This window comes from Pteropus vampyrus, unplaced genomic scaffold, assembly GCF_000151845.1.
Source record: "Pteropus vampyrus isolate Shadow unplaced genomic scaffold, Pvam_2.0 Scaffold159, whole genome shotgun sequence".
Lineage (NCBI taxonomy): Eukaryota > Metazoa > Chordata > Mammalia > Chiroptera > Pteropodidae > Pteropus > Pteropus vampyrus.
The window spans coordinates 211,516-230,794 of NW_011888940.1; the positions used below are offsets into that span (position 1 = coordinate 211,516).

The following is a 19,279-nucleotide window of genomic DNA, read 5'->3' on the forward strand; positions in this document are numbered from 1 at the left end:
TGTACATTCCAGTTAATTTCCCAGAAGCAAACACAAGTAATGCAGGTTCCAAGCGCAGAGTTGTCCACGGTGACAAATGAAGAGGTAGTGGTGGTTTCCTGTGTGTGCTTTGGAAGGGTGGGGGGAGGGTAACGGATGTGAGTTTGGTTTTCTGTTTTTTTCCCCTGCGAGTGAGCAGGAATAAGAGGGAACCACAAGGGCGGAGGACTCGGCTCTCAGGAACTTATGGCAAAGACAAGATCTGTCACTGTGAAAGGTGTTTAGTATGCGAACAAAATGCTGCATAATGGGGCTTTAGAGCCCAACCGAACTGATAAAGGAAATCTGGGCCACCCTGCTGTGCTGATGACCCCATGCTGGGAAGAGCAGAGACAGCTAACACATTACAGAACTGCCAAGGTCTCTGGGGCGGTGGCAAGTGATGTGGTCTGATCCCGCCACCAACTGGCTGGGTGACTTGAGTACATCTTTGCCTTGTCTTCTTGTGCCTTGAAGGAGGATAGTTTCTAGTTGATTAATCACTTTGTAAATGTGATCTGCAGACACCAAATATTGAATACGTGTTATGGCTGAGGCTCTGAGCCACGATTACAGCAAGGGTCTTTTAAAGCTCGCACACAACGACGGGCATTCGGGACTGGACGATGACAGAAATGGACTGTACAAGCGCACGGGGGAGACAGAGCTGGCCAGGTGGCCAGGCCACCATGTGTCCTGGCACCCAGCAATGGGCGGCCCCATGAGGTCTTCTCCAGGAGGGTCCCGACGGTGGGGGACGACTCTATGACTGTGTCTTATGCAGACGCCTCGCTTATGTTCAGTCTGTGCCCACTTCAGACTCAGAAATCCTTTGATCATCGTTCCCTCAGAGCCAGAATGCAAGGAAGGGAGCTCCCAGAACTGAAGTGGACAGATGTCCGCAGAGAATGGTGGGTGGAGGCTTTACACTTTGTCAGCCCTCCCAAGGGGGGACAGGTGGCTGGTCGTTATGGCTAGCTGATGTTAAATATGTTTAATTTAACAAGAGACCTTGAACTATGAATAAAAACAATCCCGAATGTTTCCCCATATGTTTATAATAAAACCCGACTCTAACCAAAAGGAAGTTACTTTATCTAAAGTAAAACTAATTTCATATGCTTACATTCATCCCTCCCTCCCAGCATTAATTCAACAAATATTTATTGAAATCATAAAAGCATGTCACTCTATAGAAGCAATGTGAGAGATATATAAGTAGAATACATCATCAGTGACCTTAAAACTTGGCATTTCGAATTCTATCTATGTCATGTTCTATTAAGTTATAACATTAATAGACACGCTTTCTTTCTTATAGACAGGAAAACCAACTAGGGCCAATCACTCCTTTCTTTCTAAGGTCTCCAGCCTTAACAGTACCTCTCCCGACCTTTCTTTTTCCTCTTTTTCTCTCTCCCCTTCCTCCCTCCCTTCCTTCTCCCTCGCTCCCTTCCTTCCTTCTCTTGTAATTTCAAGTTGAGCTTATTCAACTGCAGAAACAATACTGAATGAAACTTTATAAACCTTCAACTCAAAATTTCTTCTCACAGGAAACGGTCCCCACCTGGGCCGGGAAAACCATTTCTAGATTTATCCAACCATGATTCCAAACTTCAGGGGCGGAGACAGACAGGGTTATAGTGGCCATTGAAGCTCCTAAAGTCAGTCCAGCAACGAGCCTCCTGGTAGAGAATAAGATCGCGGTGCTGGCATCGACTCGGGGCCGAGGGGACAGAGAACGCAGGGACTCGCCCCGAACCGCAGTTACTGCGTAACGAACTGTCTTACGCACCTGCGTAATGAACTGTCTTACGCACCTGCGTAACGAACTGTCTTACGCACCTGCGTAACGAACTGCCTTATCCCCCCTCGACACGACAGTAACATATTTTACAGGATTTTACGGATTAAAACCTGATTCCATATATATATCTGCTTAATCCTTATGGTGACTCTGTAAAGCAGGTGTAATTTCCATTTAATTTCCATTTCCATGAAGATAGGCTCAACCAGATTATCCTTATTGCCTAGAGAGTCCTAAATTTTACAAAAAACTTTCATACACATTATATCATTCTGAGCCTTCTATCCCGGTGATGTGGATAAGATATATAGTTATAACCCTCAGTTTACGATGAGTGACATTTCGGATAGCAAAGGAGAGGCACAGCTGGGCCTGGTAGGCGTCTGAGCAAGCAGAGGAGAACCTTCCATCCATCACTACGCTGACCGACTGCAAAGCTGAACTGGGGTGATGGTGGTGGAGGGTGGCTCCAGGGCTGGGTCGTTCATGATAGGGCACAGGTGATCGGAGGAGTCCTTGGTCATTCCAGACATAGGAACAGCTCTCATTTCACCTTCTTAAAGCAGCAACAGAAAGAGGAAATGGATCTTGGAAGTGGCAGGGCGTGGGATAATTCCCTAACATTTGCATGGCAGGGCGTGGGATAATTCCCTAAGCTTTATAAGCTCTCCTAAGTAGGATTTCCAGATACAATACAGAATTTCCATGTATCTCATGCAATATTGGGAGGGCATGCTTATACTAAAATATCGTTTGTTATTTATCTGCAATTCAAATTCAACTGGGTATCCTGTATTTTGATCAGTTAAATCTCTAGTCCTAAGGGAAGGGTAAGCCGATCCTGTGTCCCTTGCTCTCATCACCATGAAACAGATACATCTACACAATGGTGACAATAGCCCACCAACGGAAATTATAACTGGAGACCTCAACAGAGATAATTTCTTATTTCCTCTGACTTGAGCAGCTTAAAGTTAAGACTGGGACAGATTGAAGTATTTCCATAGCTTTTGAATACGGAAGACGATGCATTACACAATTGTCAGTGAAGGCTCGTTTCTGGCACTAAACTAACAATGTGCTCTGGGCCGTTCCTCTGTAGACATATCTCCCCAGATGTCATTGTACCTAGAGTCCCACACCCAGTCCAGGCACGATGCTTACCCCATCCCCTCCTTCGAGTAGAAGAGTCACTTACTTGTATGGGATGTGTTTGCTGCCATTGACGAGAGCCAAGATGACATTGCCCAGAGCAGACAGTGAGAGGCACAGCCCTGAGCCTCCTTCCCGATTTTTGCTAAGGGCTTTCACACAACTGCCAAGGTCAATGAGGTGTAGGCGACTGCGGCCTCCCGACACTGCCACCGGAGAGAAGACAAGAGAAGAGAGAAAGGGTTAAGTGCTGGCAAATACACCTCTGTTCTTCGTGTATCACGCTGGGGTTACAAATATCACGGTTCTCTTAAAATCACGCTGGGGTTACAAATATCATGGTTCTCTTAAATTCCGTCCTGCACACATCACTGACCTTCTGAAACCTACTGATCTGTCCAATAAATAAATGAATAAGTCCTGTAGGTTGAATTGGATGAGATTCCAGAGGAGGTAAATGTCAATAAAAGGAGGATAAGGTTTGTACCTACATGTCTTTTGCATAGAATTCTGAAACTGATCAAGTTAAAACCTGAATAGCCCATTAGGTTGATAACTCAAGGTAAAATCAGGAAGAAGTAACAGCCAGGTGCAGAGACAGGGAAAGACTCAAGTGTTTCTTGAGTATCTGTCAAGTGCCAGGTACTGCACAGACATTAGTCTCATTCAATTCCTATGGTAAAACCATAAGTCAAATACTCTTGTCTTTTTTTAATAGAGGAGAAAATAGAAATTTAGAAAAGTTAAGAAACGTGCTCATGAATACTTCTGCTTCCAGCTAAATGAAGTAACAAGACCAGATAGATCCTCTTACCTGAAACAACCAAAACACCCAACCAAACAAACAAAATGTATAAAACAATTGTTTGGAAGACAGCAGACATCAGGCAGTAAGGACAGTGATCCTTGAGAGGTAGGAAACAAGTGAGGTGAGTACTACCTGTGTCCCAGCTCACTGCCTTGAGAGAGTGTCCAGGCCATGGCTCAGGGAAGGGCATTCAGGTGGAACCTGATGGGACTCTCTGAATTGAGGAGATAGAGCTGAAAGTCCAAGGAAAACAAGGTGGCAACAATTCACAGGACAGGGTGCTGGAGAGGAGAAAACTGTGGAGATCGGCAAAAGTATTTCGCCGAGTACTGATCAGCACAGGTATGTGAGGATACTACCCAAGGCTGGCGAGGCATCATCTGAAAAGACCGGAGGGTATTGAGTCGAGCGGGAAACACTTAGCGCTAGACTGAACACAGACTGGGACTCATCTACAAACCTTAAAAGCAAAGACCAGAAAGAATCAAACTGTTTCTAAATAACAACTGCATCTCAAGCAAAGCTTAAGAATCTTTACAAATACAGAAATGCCCAGCACACCACCCAAAATAACCAGGCGTGCAAAGGAGCAAGAAAATGAGACCCATGTGAAGAGATCCCTAAAACCAATCCAGAACTGACTGACATAGATGCTAAAAGTGACAGAAGGACATTGAAACAGCCATGGTGGTATTTCGAACGTTCAAAACACTAAATAGAGACATGGGATATATTTTAAAAGACACGAATTGAATCTCTAGAAATAAAAACTACAATGTGTGAGATGAAAAATACACTGGATGGGATTAACAGCATGTCAGGCATTGCAGAAGGAAAAGACTGGTGAATCTGAAGGTGCAGTCATAGAAACTATCCAAAATGAAATACGGACAGAAAATGAAAAGCAAAAAATGAGATTAAATAAAAGAGCTGCGTGACAACTTCAATTGTCCTCATATGTATGTCATTGGAATCTCTGAAGGAGAAGACACAGAGGGCAGTACAGATACAATTTTTGAAGAAATAATGGCCAAAACGGTTCAAAATTTGATGAAAATTATGAACTTACAGATCCAAGAATCTCAATGAGCCCCAAGTACACACACACACACACAAAACACGAAGAACACTACACTAAGCCACATCATAATTAAACTGCCCAACACTAGTGATGATTAGAAAATTTTAAAAACAGTCAGAAAAATAAACCTGTTATATAAAGAATTATGGCAAGTTTCTTGTTGAAAGCAATATAAGCGAGAAAGCAGTGAAGCAATATTTTTAAAGTACTGAAAACTGACAATCTAGAATTTTACACCCAACCAAAACATCCTTCTAAGACAAAAGGTAAATAAAACCTTTTTCACACTTAAAAAAGCTGAAAGAATTCACCATAAGGCAGACCAACAAAGGATATACACAGAGGAATGAAGAGCTGAGGAAATGATAATCATGAGAATAAACTACGTTTTTTTTCCTTATTACTTAAATCTCTTTAAAAGATAACTGACTATTAAAACAAAAATAATAACAATGTAATGTGTGAATTATAACATATGTAAAATTAAAATGTTGGATGACAACGGCACAAAGATTAGAAGCAGAGAAATGGAAGTACTCTATGTAAGGTTCTCATTCTATACGTGAGTTGTATAATATCACTAAAAAGTAGACTGTGATAATTTAAAGATGTCTACTATAAATCCTAAAGCAATCTATAAATAACAAGAGTTATAGCTAATAAGCTAAGAAAGGGTATAAAGTGGAATCATTACAAATGTTCAAGAAATCCCAAAGAAGGCAGATAAAAAAGAAAAGGAGAAAAAAAAAACAAATAGATCGAATAGAAAACATACAGAAAAGTAATACTTCGGAGCACACCATATCAATAATCACATTAATTGTAAGTAGTTTAAATATCCTTATTAAAGATCAGAAATTGTCAGGTTGGATAAAAAAGTAGGACCCTACTGTCTATAAGAAACTACTGATACATGCAATAACATGATCGAATCTCGAAATAATTATGCTAAGTGAAAGGAACCGCACAAAAGAGTCCAGACTGTATGATTTGATTTGATTTGTATAAGATTCTAGGAAACACAAACTAATGTCTAGGAACTGAAGCTTCTCAGTGGTTACGGGGGAGGAGAGAGGGCCGTGGGCAGAGGCACTGGACGGGGTGATTTCAAAGGTCCCAAGAGGACGGATATATTCATTATCTTGATTGCGGGAACGGTTTCATGGGTACATACATGTGATAAAACTTGTCAAATTATATACTTTAAATGCATGCAGTTTATTTTATATGTATCTTATTAAAGCTGTTAAAAAAAATAAAAAAGGACACTCGCCCATAACATGCTGTCGGTGACAGAGCCAGGATTCAAATCTTCAAGACCTGCTCTGCATCCTATACCACGTGGCCTAAGCCAGTTCCGGAGACAGCGGGATCTTCAAAACTGCCTTACTGTCCCAGGCCCTACTCTCCCAGGCAGTGTGGCCCTCAGCACGGCATCCCAGCTCCTGGGTCATCTCTCTTCCCTCCCTTCACTCCCCAGGCAGCAGCAGACTCTGGATTCCGACCTTTCCAGGGCGCCCAGCTCACAGCGTCATGCCTGGCCCACCTCTCGTTGCTTCCTATTTCCACTGCCTTCCCCTATTCTGCATAGAAGGTACACAGCAAAGGTCGAAATCCAAACTTCCCAAAGCTGTTGTGCACACCAGGTCATTCTGGGGCAAGGCGGACAAGGAGCTGGTTCGGAAAGTTGATGCAGGGGTGGGATGTGCGTGTCTGGGCCCTGGTGGGAGGAGCATGCGGGCAGCGTCCGGGCATGCGCACATCTGCGGGCAGAGCCACATGGCAGCGCTGATGCGGGAGGGCGGGGGCGGGGGCGGAGGACAAAAACACCCAGGAGCCGCTGTCCAAAAAGTAACCTTGTGTCTACCCGATCTCACCCTCAATTTCCATCTCTAATACTGGAAAAAGGAGGTGATAAAGTGTTTTACATAAAGCACAGCATTTCAATTCAGCCTCTCCATTTTCTCTGGTACATTTATGACAGAGTTTTTTACATTCAGGCTGTGATATTTTGTTTACCTTTCGCCATCCCAAGTAAAAACCTTTAAAACGGAAGATAGAACATATTATTTCTCTTTGATCTTATTTTGTGTGATGCAAGATCAGGTCATGGCAGCATGCTAGGGAAATAGTTATTTTTAAAGCAAAATATCATCTGTTTTGCAACCTAATTACATAGACAGGAGAAGCTGAGATACTCAACGTGCACCATAGATTAAAGGGCAAAGACAGAGACCAATTTGGACTTTCAGACTCTAATAGTCCATTTGATGTAATGGAATAAAAAGCATAATGTACATGCAGTAAAATAGAACACACAGAACAAAGGCGCAGTTTAGACCGTGCTGAAGAATAATATTATAAAATACCTATAATTATTCCTGCATGACTCAAAACCAGAGTCACATTTAGACAATGGAAAATCGACGCTGCTCTCTATACCCACTGGAGTTTCGATTGTCAAAGAATTCTGGATTTGGTACATGGTGCCTAATTTGGAAGGGTACAAGGTGAGTGAGCACAGGTCATTTGCTATTATCGAGAATTTACGTTACTACAGGTGGCTGGAGAGAAAGGAGTTCTCTAATCAATGAATGAAATGGGTGATAATTAATAGCAGTTAAGAAGCAACTTCCTCACTGACTTCAGATTTCTGAGGTCACAGCTGCAGGGTTAAATGAACATAACTCGCAGTCTGCCTTGAGTCCTCCTTTATTTATATTCTAATATGTATAGTTTAAGTCTAGACTTTGGACAAACCAAATTGTTACGTAACTTTCCTCACAGAAAGCAACATGCTGATTTTACCCCACTCCTGAGCCATTCTCCCAGCTCAAGTTCATTGAGCACCTGATAGAGGCCAGGAAATGCTGAATTATTCGAATATCATTTAATTCCCACAATGATCCTGCAATGCAAGAATCGGCTCCATTCTATAGATGGGGAAAATGAGATTCACAGGTATTAAATAAATCGCCTAAAATCGCATAGAAAACGAAAGCTGAATATAAGATGGAAGTCCAGAGCTATCTATAGAAGCTCTTTTAACTCACCTTCCCACAACTCCACGGTTCCCAAAGTGTGCTGCACATCAGCATCACCTTGGATTCTTTAAAAATAATACTGGTACCTGGCTTCCACCGGCAGGCTTTCCAACTTAATTGATCTGAAGTGTGATGCAGGCAGTGGGAGTCACAGGAAAGCTCTCCAGGTGATTCTCATGTGCGGCAAAGTTTGGGAACCACTGCCTTGCCAAGGTTACTGGCCAGGTTAAGCTGATGTCCCCATAACTGGTGCAAGGCCCACTGATTGGTGACCACGGCATGCTGAATGCTCGTGGCCAATGCTGGGTGCCCTCTAGTCTGTCTATTTACTTTGCTCCCCGCAAATGAGCTATATACTTATTAATAGGTCAGCTGGGTTTCTTCCTAAATTTAATTATGTCGCTTGTACTTGGTACAGTAGGTAAAAATATAATCAACTATTGTGTAAACCAATAACATATGATCATGTAAGGACAGTTAATGTTTCTATAAAAAGTAAACTCAATGCTTTGAAAAGATATGATAAAAATTAATTTTTTTAATAAAAAAGATAATGAATTAGGTGTGAATGAGAAATTACAGAGCGGAACAAATTTTGAGAATCTAGAAAGAGTTGATACCCAGTTGGTTGTATGAATGTCTTTTACGTTCCTGAATTACTTAGAAGAAATTTAAAGTAAAAACCAGACTTCGAATCTAAGTGTGGTTTATGAAAGTCAGAACCTCAAGTTGAAAACTCATCTCAAAGAGATAGACATGGCCCTGTATCAGAAGATCAATGAATAAATACACATCTACTTGTTTTAAGTTAAAATAAAATGTTTGGACTTCAAGATAATCATGCTAAGCGAAATAAGCCAGACAGAAAAAGTTGACAATCACATGATATCACTTATATGTGGGATATAAACCTAAAAGCAAAAAACGAACAGGACAAACAGAGACTCAGATACATGGACAATAGATTAGTGGTTAACAAAGGATAGAGGGGAGGGAGGTAGACGAGGTAAAAGGGGTCAAATATGTGGTGACAGAAAGAAATCTAACTATGGGCGGTGAACACAGTGAAAATACATATATACCTTGCTGTTAAAATGTATAGCTGAAACTTATTGGATTTCATTATCCAATGTCACCATAAAAAAATTAATTAAAAAAATAAAATGTTTATGACATGACTGTATCATTTTGTATGCTTTCTCTTTTTAACTAACTTTCTCAATTAACTGACCAGCTCACACCGTCTGCTTACACGAAAGGCCGCTGGATTCTCTCTCTCTCTGAAGCATAGCTAAACTAGATGATAGAGAAATTCATTCATTGTTTAAAATGCAGCACATGTTCCATTTGATTTATCATAGGGACTGAGTGCTGATGTGCCAGGCACACTACGAGGCCTGCGGAGGACAGACAGATGGGTACCAGGGGACTCCGTCCTCGGGGAACTTGTCTAATGCAGCTTAGATGATCCCCTGAATGACCGAAGCACGAGGCGGAGCGAGGCAATGGCTTACCAGCCCCCAGACTGGTGTGGGACTCAAAGCACAGACAGCGAACACACACGGGACAATCTGAAAGGCTTTATGGAGGAGGCAGCTCAAAGGGGCCGGGAGGCACAGACCAGGTTGTCGTGACTGCTGATGTCATTGTCCCTTCCCTTTTTTTCCAGGAGGAGGCAGCCCTCACTTTGGTGGTAGGAGAGATTGAAAATCGAAGCACAAATAGATGATCGATGGGGTCTCTATGGGCAAGTTCCCAGAAGGGACAAGAGAAAGAAGGCAAGGTGGTAGGAGGAAGCAGACCCACAGGGAAGGATTGGGGGGACCCGAGGTAGAGGGGCAAGGAGATTTGGAAGCCGAGAGGAGAGAAGCGGAGGTGATACATCGGCTTAGCTGTTTCTTCTCCTTCAACAGGAAGCTGGTTATCTGCTGAGAGTGGCAGAGCAGGGGACCTGGGGCTCCAGAAGGCTCGGAACTGCTGCTGTGATGAAGGTGACGGGAACACCCTGCGAGGTTACTATGGGAACTGCAGACTGCATTGCTTGGAATATTCTCCTGGCCAAGGATTTTAAAAATTATATTACAAAAATCTAAAAATATAAAACTGTCGTTTTATTATTGACCAAGGGGGAGACGTGGGTGGCCGTCTCCACTGCACAGGGTTTTGCTATGAGGGACCGCGGAGACCCGGCTGTGCCTCCTTTAGAAGCCATGTTCTTTCCAGGATCTCTTTCCCCGTATCCGCTACCTAAATGATGGATTACTAGAGTCTTATGGATCACTCAGCCCAGGATAGAGCATGAGCTGATTCAAGCCACTCCAAGATATGGAGAAAGAGTGGTCGTTTGTCGAAAGAAGACAGAAATGAAGAAAAAAGCTGGATCAGACTTGCAACCAGACGAGTGCCCATGTGCATGTACACTCGCCCATCAGCACACACAGCCAGCCCAGACCAGCCCACGCTTGGCCTCTAGGCTACCCCTGGAAGCAATAAAGTAAATGAACTAGTTAGAGATACAGTGTCATTCTTGACCCTGGGCAACAGTTGCTTGCAAGCTTAGATTACTCATCAAAGTGATGCTTTTAAAAACCATCTTTATCAACAGGCCTTGTAAAACTTCTGTATCATGAATGTATTAGCCTGAAGCATCACTAGTACCATCTTGCTTCAGATTCCTGATACGCTTCAGGGTCCCTTCCCCAGTGCTGAAATTCCCAAGGGGGTTCTCAGCCATGACGCATTTAGCTTATTAAAGCGGGGGAGGCTCCATAACGAGTAAAGAATCAGCCCCACTAAGGCTCCAAAATCTTTTAAACTGGGGAAATAGTTTAAGGTTAACCTAGTGCTATTTGAAAACAGTGACACATCAACATAGAATTTTCTTGTCTATCTTGACTGGACATGTTGAAAACATTTTTGACTACCTACTTAAATACAGATCTGCGTGCGTGCGTACGTGTGTGTGTGAAATGTACGTATGTGTATAAGATTCAGGTGCATATGCACATGGCGTGTTTAATTTTTGTGGCAGAGACCTCTTTGAATCCGTCATCTAAGCCTCCGATGGCCAGTTCGCAGCAGCATACTCCGCTCTCTGCTTCCCTACTGGGTGGCTAGTTAATAAACTTTCCCTTAATTGAGTTCTGGCTGCCAGGTCCACAGGGGTTACTCCTTATATATAAGTAAACAAAATTTCTATTTTAAACAACATTCCACATTTCCTCATTACATTTTAAACAGTTATAAATTCACCGAAGTCAAGCAAGTCCTGGGCTGGGTGGCCATGTGCATTCTGTCCTGACTCCCTTCCCCATGAGAAGCCAGGTGTGGGAGGCAGATTGACATCTCCCAAGGCTTTGGGACTTCCCCTCATATGAGCCTGGCCTCCTGCCCTGTCTTTGTTCTCATCGACAGAATCATTAGAAAGCACCCAAAAAGGTTTTAGAAGCCATTAACGATTCTTGCCTTTTTCTTTAACCCAAATTTATTATTTAAAAGCAATTAGCTTCCGCAATTTATAAATAGGAAAAAAATGAGTTCGATATTAAATATTTAATACGTGGCCAGAATTCGTTAAGTACTGACTCGAGGTGGATTGTTGGGTTTAGGGAATGTTCTAGCCTCCACTTTTGTGGAAGGCGAGTTTTAAATTCTTACAGCTGAAGTAATTTCATTAACTGCTTCTTTGTTTTCGAGATTCCTCCCTAAGTCCGGATTCCAAGTTGAGAGCACAATTATGAAACAAAACGTGAAAAACCCAAACCAGAGTTGTTTTCAGCTTGGTCTGCGACCTAGAAGGAGGAGGTTATCCCACCTCCGGAGATTTTCCCACTTGGCTCCATTTGGAAGCCATTTGCCCCAACCTTCAGATCTTTCACGAGTCACCCTTTGCTGAAAGTATGAGAACCCACTGCAGGCTCTGATTGGGATTATTATTATTATTATCGATAGCCTAAAAGAATAAAATAAACATTTTTCAGACTCCCACATTCCTGCTGCTAAGACACAGCTCAGAAAAACATCGGCTGAGAGCAGGATTTAAAGCCAGCTCTCCGATCGTTAGGACAGATGCGGATATAATTCTGTTACGGATTTTAAAGGTCTGGATCCTCTCACCCCTCTCCTAATCCCCAGTCAGATCTTTCTCACTACTGCTGGTTGTCGAGAGAGATCTGGTCTGCAGATAGTACACCTCCCCGAGCGCCCGGGGCACCACGAGTGAGGGCCAGTGTCTCCAGATTTCTGGGCAGTAGCCAGTGCAGGGCCATGAAGGCTAGTCCCGGGGACTGGAACTCTAGCCCAGGCCAGAGAGTACGGTGAGATTTCAGTCCTGGGGGTAGGGATTCAGGGCAAGTCTTTAGGCCCAGTCAAAACTAAACAAGCAGGTGGCAAGAAAAGTCATTGACCAACTGGTGCCTGCAACAACATAGATGAATGTCAAATGGTCAATGAACGGAACCAGACACACGAGACCACAGAGGGGCCACATGATTCCATTTATGTGACTTCTGAATAAAGGCAAAACTACCAGGACAAAGATCAGATCGCGGTTGTCAGGGTCTAGGGAAGGGACTACAAGGAACACGAGGGAACATTACATGGTGATGGCTCTGCACTATATCTTGACAGTGGTGGTGGTTACATGACTGTATAGATTTATACAGTCTATAAATCTATACAGTCATGTACAAATCTATACAGAAAGGGTAAATATTACTAAATGTAAATCATGCCTCATGAACCCTTAATTATAACAACAGCGGCTAAGGAGTGGGAACAATGGCAGAAGACTGGGCTGCAGAAGCCCCCAGAGCTCTCTCTTCAGTATACCATTTTTCAAGACTTTGGGCAGCAAGAAGACTTGGGGAGAAGTTGGGGAGCCCATCCCCTGATCCCAGTTGGCTGTCTTAATTCCAGGCTCCACCTGGAATCAGGTTCGTTGATTGCCTCTGTGTTAGCTGATTAGCTTCTCTATTTCCAGAGTTAGTTTCCTTACTAGAGGTTTTTGTTTGTTTTATTGACATCATGTGTCCTTGAGACAGTTATTCAGAAAGCGCTAGGGGCCAGTTGCCTGTGTTTTGAAAGCCCTACAGAGGTGGACATTGGGAGAGTGTGGAAGCCACTGCCTGGCCACCCAGGCCCACAAGTGGCCCAGTGAAGCCAATGGACCACTTTGCCCATGGGCCAAGATCTCACTGAGAAGGATCTTGAACGCCAAGTACACACTTCACAGACAGAAGACAGAGCACAGCATAAAGGCGAGTGTGGCTTTGACAACAGCCAAGAGAGGACCGTATAACCGTCCAGTTGGTCCCTGGCACTGCAGCTGTCACTGGGATCCTGTCTGGGTTTTTACAGAGAAGTATACGCAATGGGCATTCCCAGAGTCGGGTTGGCCGTTCACTCGTCCGATTTACAGACTATACTAAAAGCCTGACTTTGTTTCTTTGGGGTCCATTGAGCCGACTCCAGTTAATGATTATAGCGTATGGCCAGGGTGTCTGGTGGACAAGTGCTGGTCTGCCACCAGGAGCACCTTTAAGGCTCGTGAACAGAAAGATGCCTTAAGCAGCTGTTTCTCTTTTTTAACCCGCCCCCCACCCTCCAACCCCGCATTCCCATAGCAATTACATTCATAAATTATCTTCACCAAAGCAAACCCTTTCTCTTAAGACAGTTCGAAAGTAAACTTCAGCCCAGACTCAACAAGGATCTTGACTCTCCAATCAGCCCGCTCCAGACCGGGAAACTGTCCGGCGGCGTCAAGCAAAGGCCACGGCCGCCCTCAGCGGGAGGGGCGGGGCTTCTCGCCGGCCCGAGGGCTGCCGCGGAGGGACGAGGGCACTTACTTCCCCCTTTCCCGCTCTTCTCCATCCGGTACTGGTAGATGTGCAGCGTGAAGAGCATGTGGGAGTTGCGGTGGTCGTCCTCGTCGCAGTCCTGCTGGTTGCCCCGGCGCGAGGCGATGGCGGCGTCCAGGAAGAAGGCGGCCTTCTCGGCGGTGGGCGCCCGCAGCTCGCTCTGGTTCTGCAGCTGCAAGACACAAGCTGAGAGCTGAAGCTGCAGGTGGAGGAGGGCTTGCCCGCCCCTCGCGCCTGGCCTGTCCCTTCTTCTGTGCCTCTCCGAGGCCGGAAGGCCTTCTGGAACATGGTCCCTTTACTCACATGCAACTCTCAGCTTCATTCATTCATTCCCAAAGAGTACTATGGAGCCCACTTATTGGACGACACATATTTTTATCCATTTTACACTTTAAGTAGAACCTACGAATAGCAGGTGTGAGAAGCCCATGGTTGTATCTGGGACATCAGCGGGAGCAGGTGGCCCGCCCTGATCCCCGCAGAGGACAGCTAAGCAACACCCTGGGCAATCGATCCATTTACCTAAGAAAACACGAGGGATGTGGCTGCATCTGGATTGCAAAGAGTACCTGCCTGGACACAGGTAGGTTGCAAACTGTGATTTCAGTTGATAGCACTAGTGTCCCAAAGAAGTGAAAAAACTTGGCTAGCTTTAATTCAACTCTCAATTTTTCCAACTATTAACTAAAGCCAGTTTTAGCCCACATTTACCGGCATACTTATAAACAAGAAGCATCAAAGATGTATGAAAACACCCAAGATCCTTAAACATCTCCTGTATATCCTTTATGGGATATCTACTTTTGTCTTCAGTTCCTAAATTCATGTGCATGGTATACTTATTAATTGAATAAAGAAAGCATTGTGGATAATGTGTCTAAATCCTATTAGATCCCTTAGCAATCATAAGTAAACCTTAATTAAAACGATAGTATCAGAGTTTGACCGGCACTCCCTTTTTGGGGAGAAAAGGAAATTCATATTTCTGATACATTCAAAGAAATGATCTGCAGTATATGCCTTAGAATCGGTACAAATTCTGATAATTTTCTACTCTGACTCTAGCTGTATCTATAATTCTGGACTGTGAGAGCTAATATTTGGAACCCAAGACTATAAAAATCTTCAAAGTTCAGGGAGAGATTCTATTGTGTTCGTTTTTTTTTTTTTTTTTCTGTATTTACTAGGGCAGAAAAATAAACCAATGAACTTTAAAGATTTTTCAACAAGAAGAGTTAAAATAAAGAACATGTTGGTCTCTTCCTCTTCTTAATCTTAGCCTTCAGTTAACCAGATCTTTCACCTACGTGGGACCTCATTAATGACGTTATGAAGTGGGTGGAGGTTGTAGCATACTTGAGTGTCTAGCTGATGCTTGGAGCAGGGGCGCTGGGCATGCGGACACTGGCTTCCGTCACAGGTGCTCTGTAGATACCGTCTAAGCACGTCTTATGCTACAGATCATGGTTCTCAAAGTGCGTGTTCCTGGACAAACAGCATCAGCATCCCTTGGGAACTTGCTGGAAATGCACATTTTGGAGCTCTATCCCAGGCCTGTTGCATCAGAAATTCTAGAAGTGGAAGCCCAGCAATCTGCATTTCACAAGTTCCCCAGGTGACTCTGATTAAGAGTAAAGTTTGAGAACCGCTGGATTACGGTTTGCACGACCAACTAGTTTGCATTCTAATTAGATTCCATATCCAAATGGTATCTGACACCTCATTAAATCCATGGACAGCCAATTTTAGGCAGACATGGTACCCACTCTTTGGGCATTGCTGAAACTAACCAGGCAACCACAATAGAAGTGCTGTGAGTGTTCTAGTGACCTCAGGAGAAACATCTAAGAGGCCTTCCTGGAAGAAGTGGCATCTAGCTAAGATCTAAAGGAAAAGGAGTTAGCTAGGTGAAGAGAGCAAGAGGGGAGGAGGAGTGTTCCATGCACGGGGAACAGAATGTGCAAAGGCCCAGGGGTAAGAGGGAGCCTGGCTGGAGCCTGAAAGCTTTACCACTGAAAGTGCGCTGTCGCTGGGAGGTCTGTTAGACATGCATAACCAGGGGCCCCATCCGTGCCCCACTGAACCAGAACCTGCACGTTAACAAGATCCCCAGCGATGGACGGACACACACCCTGAAGTCTGAGGCGCATTGCCTTCTTAGGGGACGTCAGTGTAATTTAAGAGGAGTGGCAAGGAGTGGGGTGGTGACAGATGAGGCTGGAAGGGAACATCGAGGGCCTCGTCAGTCTCCAGGAGATGGGGAGGGAGGGAGGATCTGCGCTGCGGGAGGGAGGACCGCGGCCAGGCATGAGAAGACAGGCACAGCAGAGAGGGGACCCTCACCTGTGGAAACGACCCCACCTGTCTAAAAAAGGAGGAATCCGACACAATTAGAAACAAAGCCACTGCGAGAGGCTGGAAGGACGGGTTATTTTGGGTGTGAGCCACGCCTCCATCGATCGGCAGACAGCAAGAGAGAAACTCTCACAACGGGAGTGACATCCCGAAAGGGCAAACTGGAGCCTCTCTTGGCTTCCACAGTTCTAGTAATTATATCACGGTTCTAATTAGAAAGCGGTTATTAGTTTTTTCCTACAGCACTACTAATCCGGCTGTAAGCCAGTGCCAGAAACACAGTTTATAGAGCCATAAGCAGCCCCAGTAATGGCTGTAGCTATCTGTGTAGAGCAGTAAATATTTCGGTTTGTCGTTAAACAAAAGAAAGATTGTACTTCCCCCCCACCCCGCCCCGCCCCGAAAGGGGAGTAAAGAAAGTAAATTCGATTTCTTCCAAATGTTACAACAGTTGTGGTTCCTGCTCATTGTCAATTAGAGCCAAGGTACAAATATTTAGGTTGGGTGGGAGGATGGCCCCACAGCTGGCGGGCGTGAAGTCCCCGTCCACCTTCAACACTCACGAGCCTCCTGGTTCACGTGTCCGTGAGTCAGGGACTGAGCTGCCCCAGCCTCAGAGGCAGGGTCGAGCCACCTGGGAGCTGGCCAAGCTCCAGAAGCAATCACCTGCGTGCCACAGATGGGGTCCTCGCACAGGTACACGCCCGGGGACTGGCCGTCCTGCAGGCTGCCCGTGGCCACCTCGGACAGCAGGTCCCGCAGGTTCTCTTCCTTGCCCCACACCTCCACGGCCGAGATCCGGACTGAGAAACGGGCTCCCGTCTTTTCTTTCCGCTCATTGATCAGCTTGAAGAGCCAGGAGATGGCACAGGGGATGATGCCCAAGTTTTGCATGGAATCGTCCTTCCCGATCATGGTATAGGATTTCCCTGGGGGGACAAGGGAGGAGAGGGTGGCGGTTTGAGTGTCCAGGCGTCACTCTGTAGCGTCTCAAGAACAGAAGACAAAGATGCAGAAGAAAGGGGCGTGGAGAAGGAGGGGGAAGGGAAGAAAGAAGATGAAACGATGAAAGAAAAATTCAGCACTTGACACAGAAACAGAAAGACATCTCCTAGCACCACCGACGAGATGGCTGCCGTGAAGAATGCCACAGCCCAGGCTAACGACAGGATTAAATCACGATGGACCTCGAGGGCCCCGAGCACCACAAGCTATTCTGTTTCCGCACGGTTCTGCGTATCGTGGGAAGGCAGGGACGCCTCGTCACTATTCTATTTCTTTTTCTCACCACAGATGAAATCCACACACTCACACTTTAAATGCATTCTCGAGTTAAACACGGTGTATATTTGTACAGCACGGACGAATTCCGTTAAAATCTGGATCGCTGCTTTGATCGGAAATGAAGACGAGAAGGACGGGGCGGGAAGACCAGCAGCAGCGGGAGGCCGAGGGCTTCCTGTCTGGCCTGGCACTGGCCCCCGCCATCCGCAAGGCCTCTCTTGGCATCCTGGCCAAGGGACCCTTTTTGGAGCTCCCCCAATTGCTAACATATCGAGCATGTAAGGTAAGACCTGGTGAGTAGACGGCCACAGGTCAGGATCGAGAAGCACTTTGAGGGGATTCAGTCAGCAAACCCATTGTCAGGTGTTCGGTGGCTTCCCTCCCCAGGTGCCCAGCCCAGGGCTGACCCAGTAGCTGGATGCTGAGAAGCAAAAACGGCTGTCAGACTCTCCCCAGACAGGTCCTAACAGGGTTCTGGGCTTTGCTTGGAGCTGCTTCTCTGGCTTTTATGTCGACTCTGGCACCAGCCCAGATCCCTCTCTGCTTCCCAACAGCCCCTGCTCAGGAAATTTACATTTTCCTGCTGGCTTCCTGGGCATGACCTTGACCGGGGCCAAGGGGGAACAACCCCGCCACTGCTCTGTTCATCTCCTGGCCTCGAAGGCTTCCCTAGATGACCGGGTATTTACTTCGGACGCACATCTACATTTCAAAAGCAGAAATGATGATTCATGATTATTTAATGCGGCACCTAAGGGAGACAACTGTTCCTTTCCTCTGAGGACTCTGGGACAATACAGAAGAATGAATAAGGTGACTGGGAATCCAACGAGCAGCACCAAAATGTACAGCTGTCACTGACCCAGCTTGGCGTGGCCGAAACAGAACACGCAGCCATCTGCCCCGTTGACCACAGACTGGATCACCTCTGCCACGGTTCCAGCACACACTTCAGCCTGGCGGACACAAGAGGAGACACAAGTGGTGAGTGGACCATTAATAACAGAAATATGAGCCCGCTTTCCTGGGGCTCGAGGTCATCGCGTTCTCGGGTGGTTCAGCCCATAATGACTTCTGGAGGTGCTGCACCCCCTCTGGTACCGCCCACCCCCATGCCAGCCTCCGCATTACACACACTAACTGCAGACCACCCTTCTGCTAATGTCTGGTACAATTCGGCTGCCGCGTCTGCAGACCAGGCAGGAACAGGCTGGAACGGGAACACAGGGCGCTTCCGTGGGCCCCATGCCCTTCCATGCCACCATTTTGGCCTCCCAGACAAGGCATGTAAACTTTCCATTCGCCCTCTGCTAATTAGATCCTTCCTTTACACACCCACATGCACACACGCACACACTCCTTATAAAATGGACCGGGCTTATAGGACGGAAAGAGGTGATGTGCCATTCCAGGAAAATGACCTTGAGAACGCTAGTTTCAATGTCAGCAGGAGCTCGGTGACGCACGTCTGCTTCTTTCCCAATCTCCTTCCTCCTTCTCAGTCTACAGCCTCCTCTTTTCCAAACGAGCCTTTTCTTTCTTTCTCTACAGATACGTGCAACGTATACGAATCCTTTACAAAGGAAACGTGTTAGTTCCCGAGACAGGGGCCGGGCTCTTGATGACTTTCGTATTTCTTCACTAACGCTCCATCATATCGCGCTCTGCAAACGGGAAGGACCCAGTCGATTTTACGGGCCAGCGTGGCGCTCTGGGAAGCCTCTCTCTGGTTTGCATCAAGGCTTTCACAGCAGCGGGAAGACGGAATTATTCGCCGCGTGCTGTTGCCTCCGTTCCGGTCTCCGCGCTGCAGTCCGATGTCTCGGAGGCATTTGAAGGCTGTGCGAACACCGGGGCTTTGCAGTCATC

At 45.7% G+C, this 19,279-nt stretch overlaps 1 protein-coding gene across 1 annotated transcript in view; it reads right to left on the reverse strand.

Moving 5' to 3' along the window:
• Positions 1 to 19,279, reverse strand: part of KIF26B (kinesin family member 26B) — a gene marked incomplete at its 3' end in the record, with an annotated part of 197,171 nt that overhangs the window by 37,435 nt on the left and 140,457 nt on the right. The window contains exons 4-7 of the mRNA XM_023536564.1: positions 18,273 to 18,366; positions 16,793 to 17,055; positions 13,760 to 13,943; positions 3,024 to 3,183 (exon numbers count right to left, since the gene is read on the reverse strand). Of these exons, the coding sequence (XP_023392332.1) occupies positions 3,024 to 3,183; positions 13,760 to 13,943; positions 16,793 to 17,055; positions 18,273 to 18,366 (701 nt within the window). The remainder of the gene's footprint in view (positions 1 to 3,023; positions 3,184 to 13,759; positions 13,944 to 16,792; positions 17,056 to 18,272; positions 18,367 to 19,279) is intronic.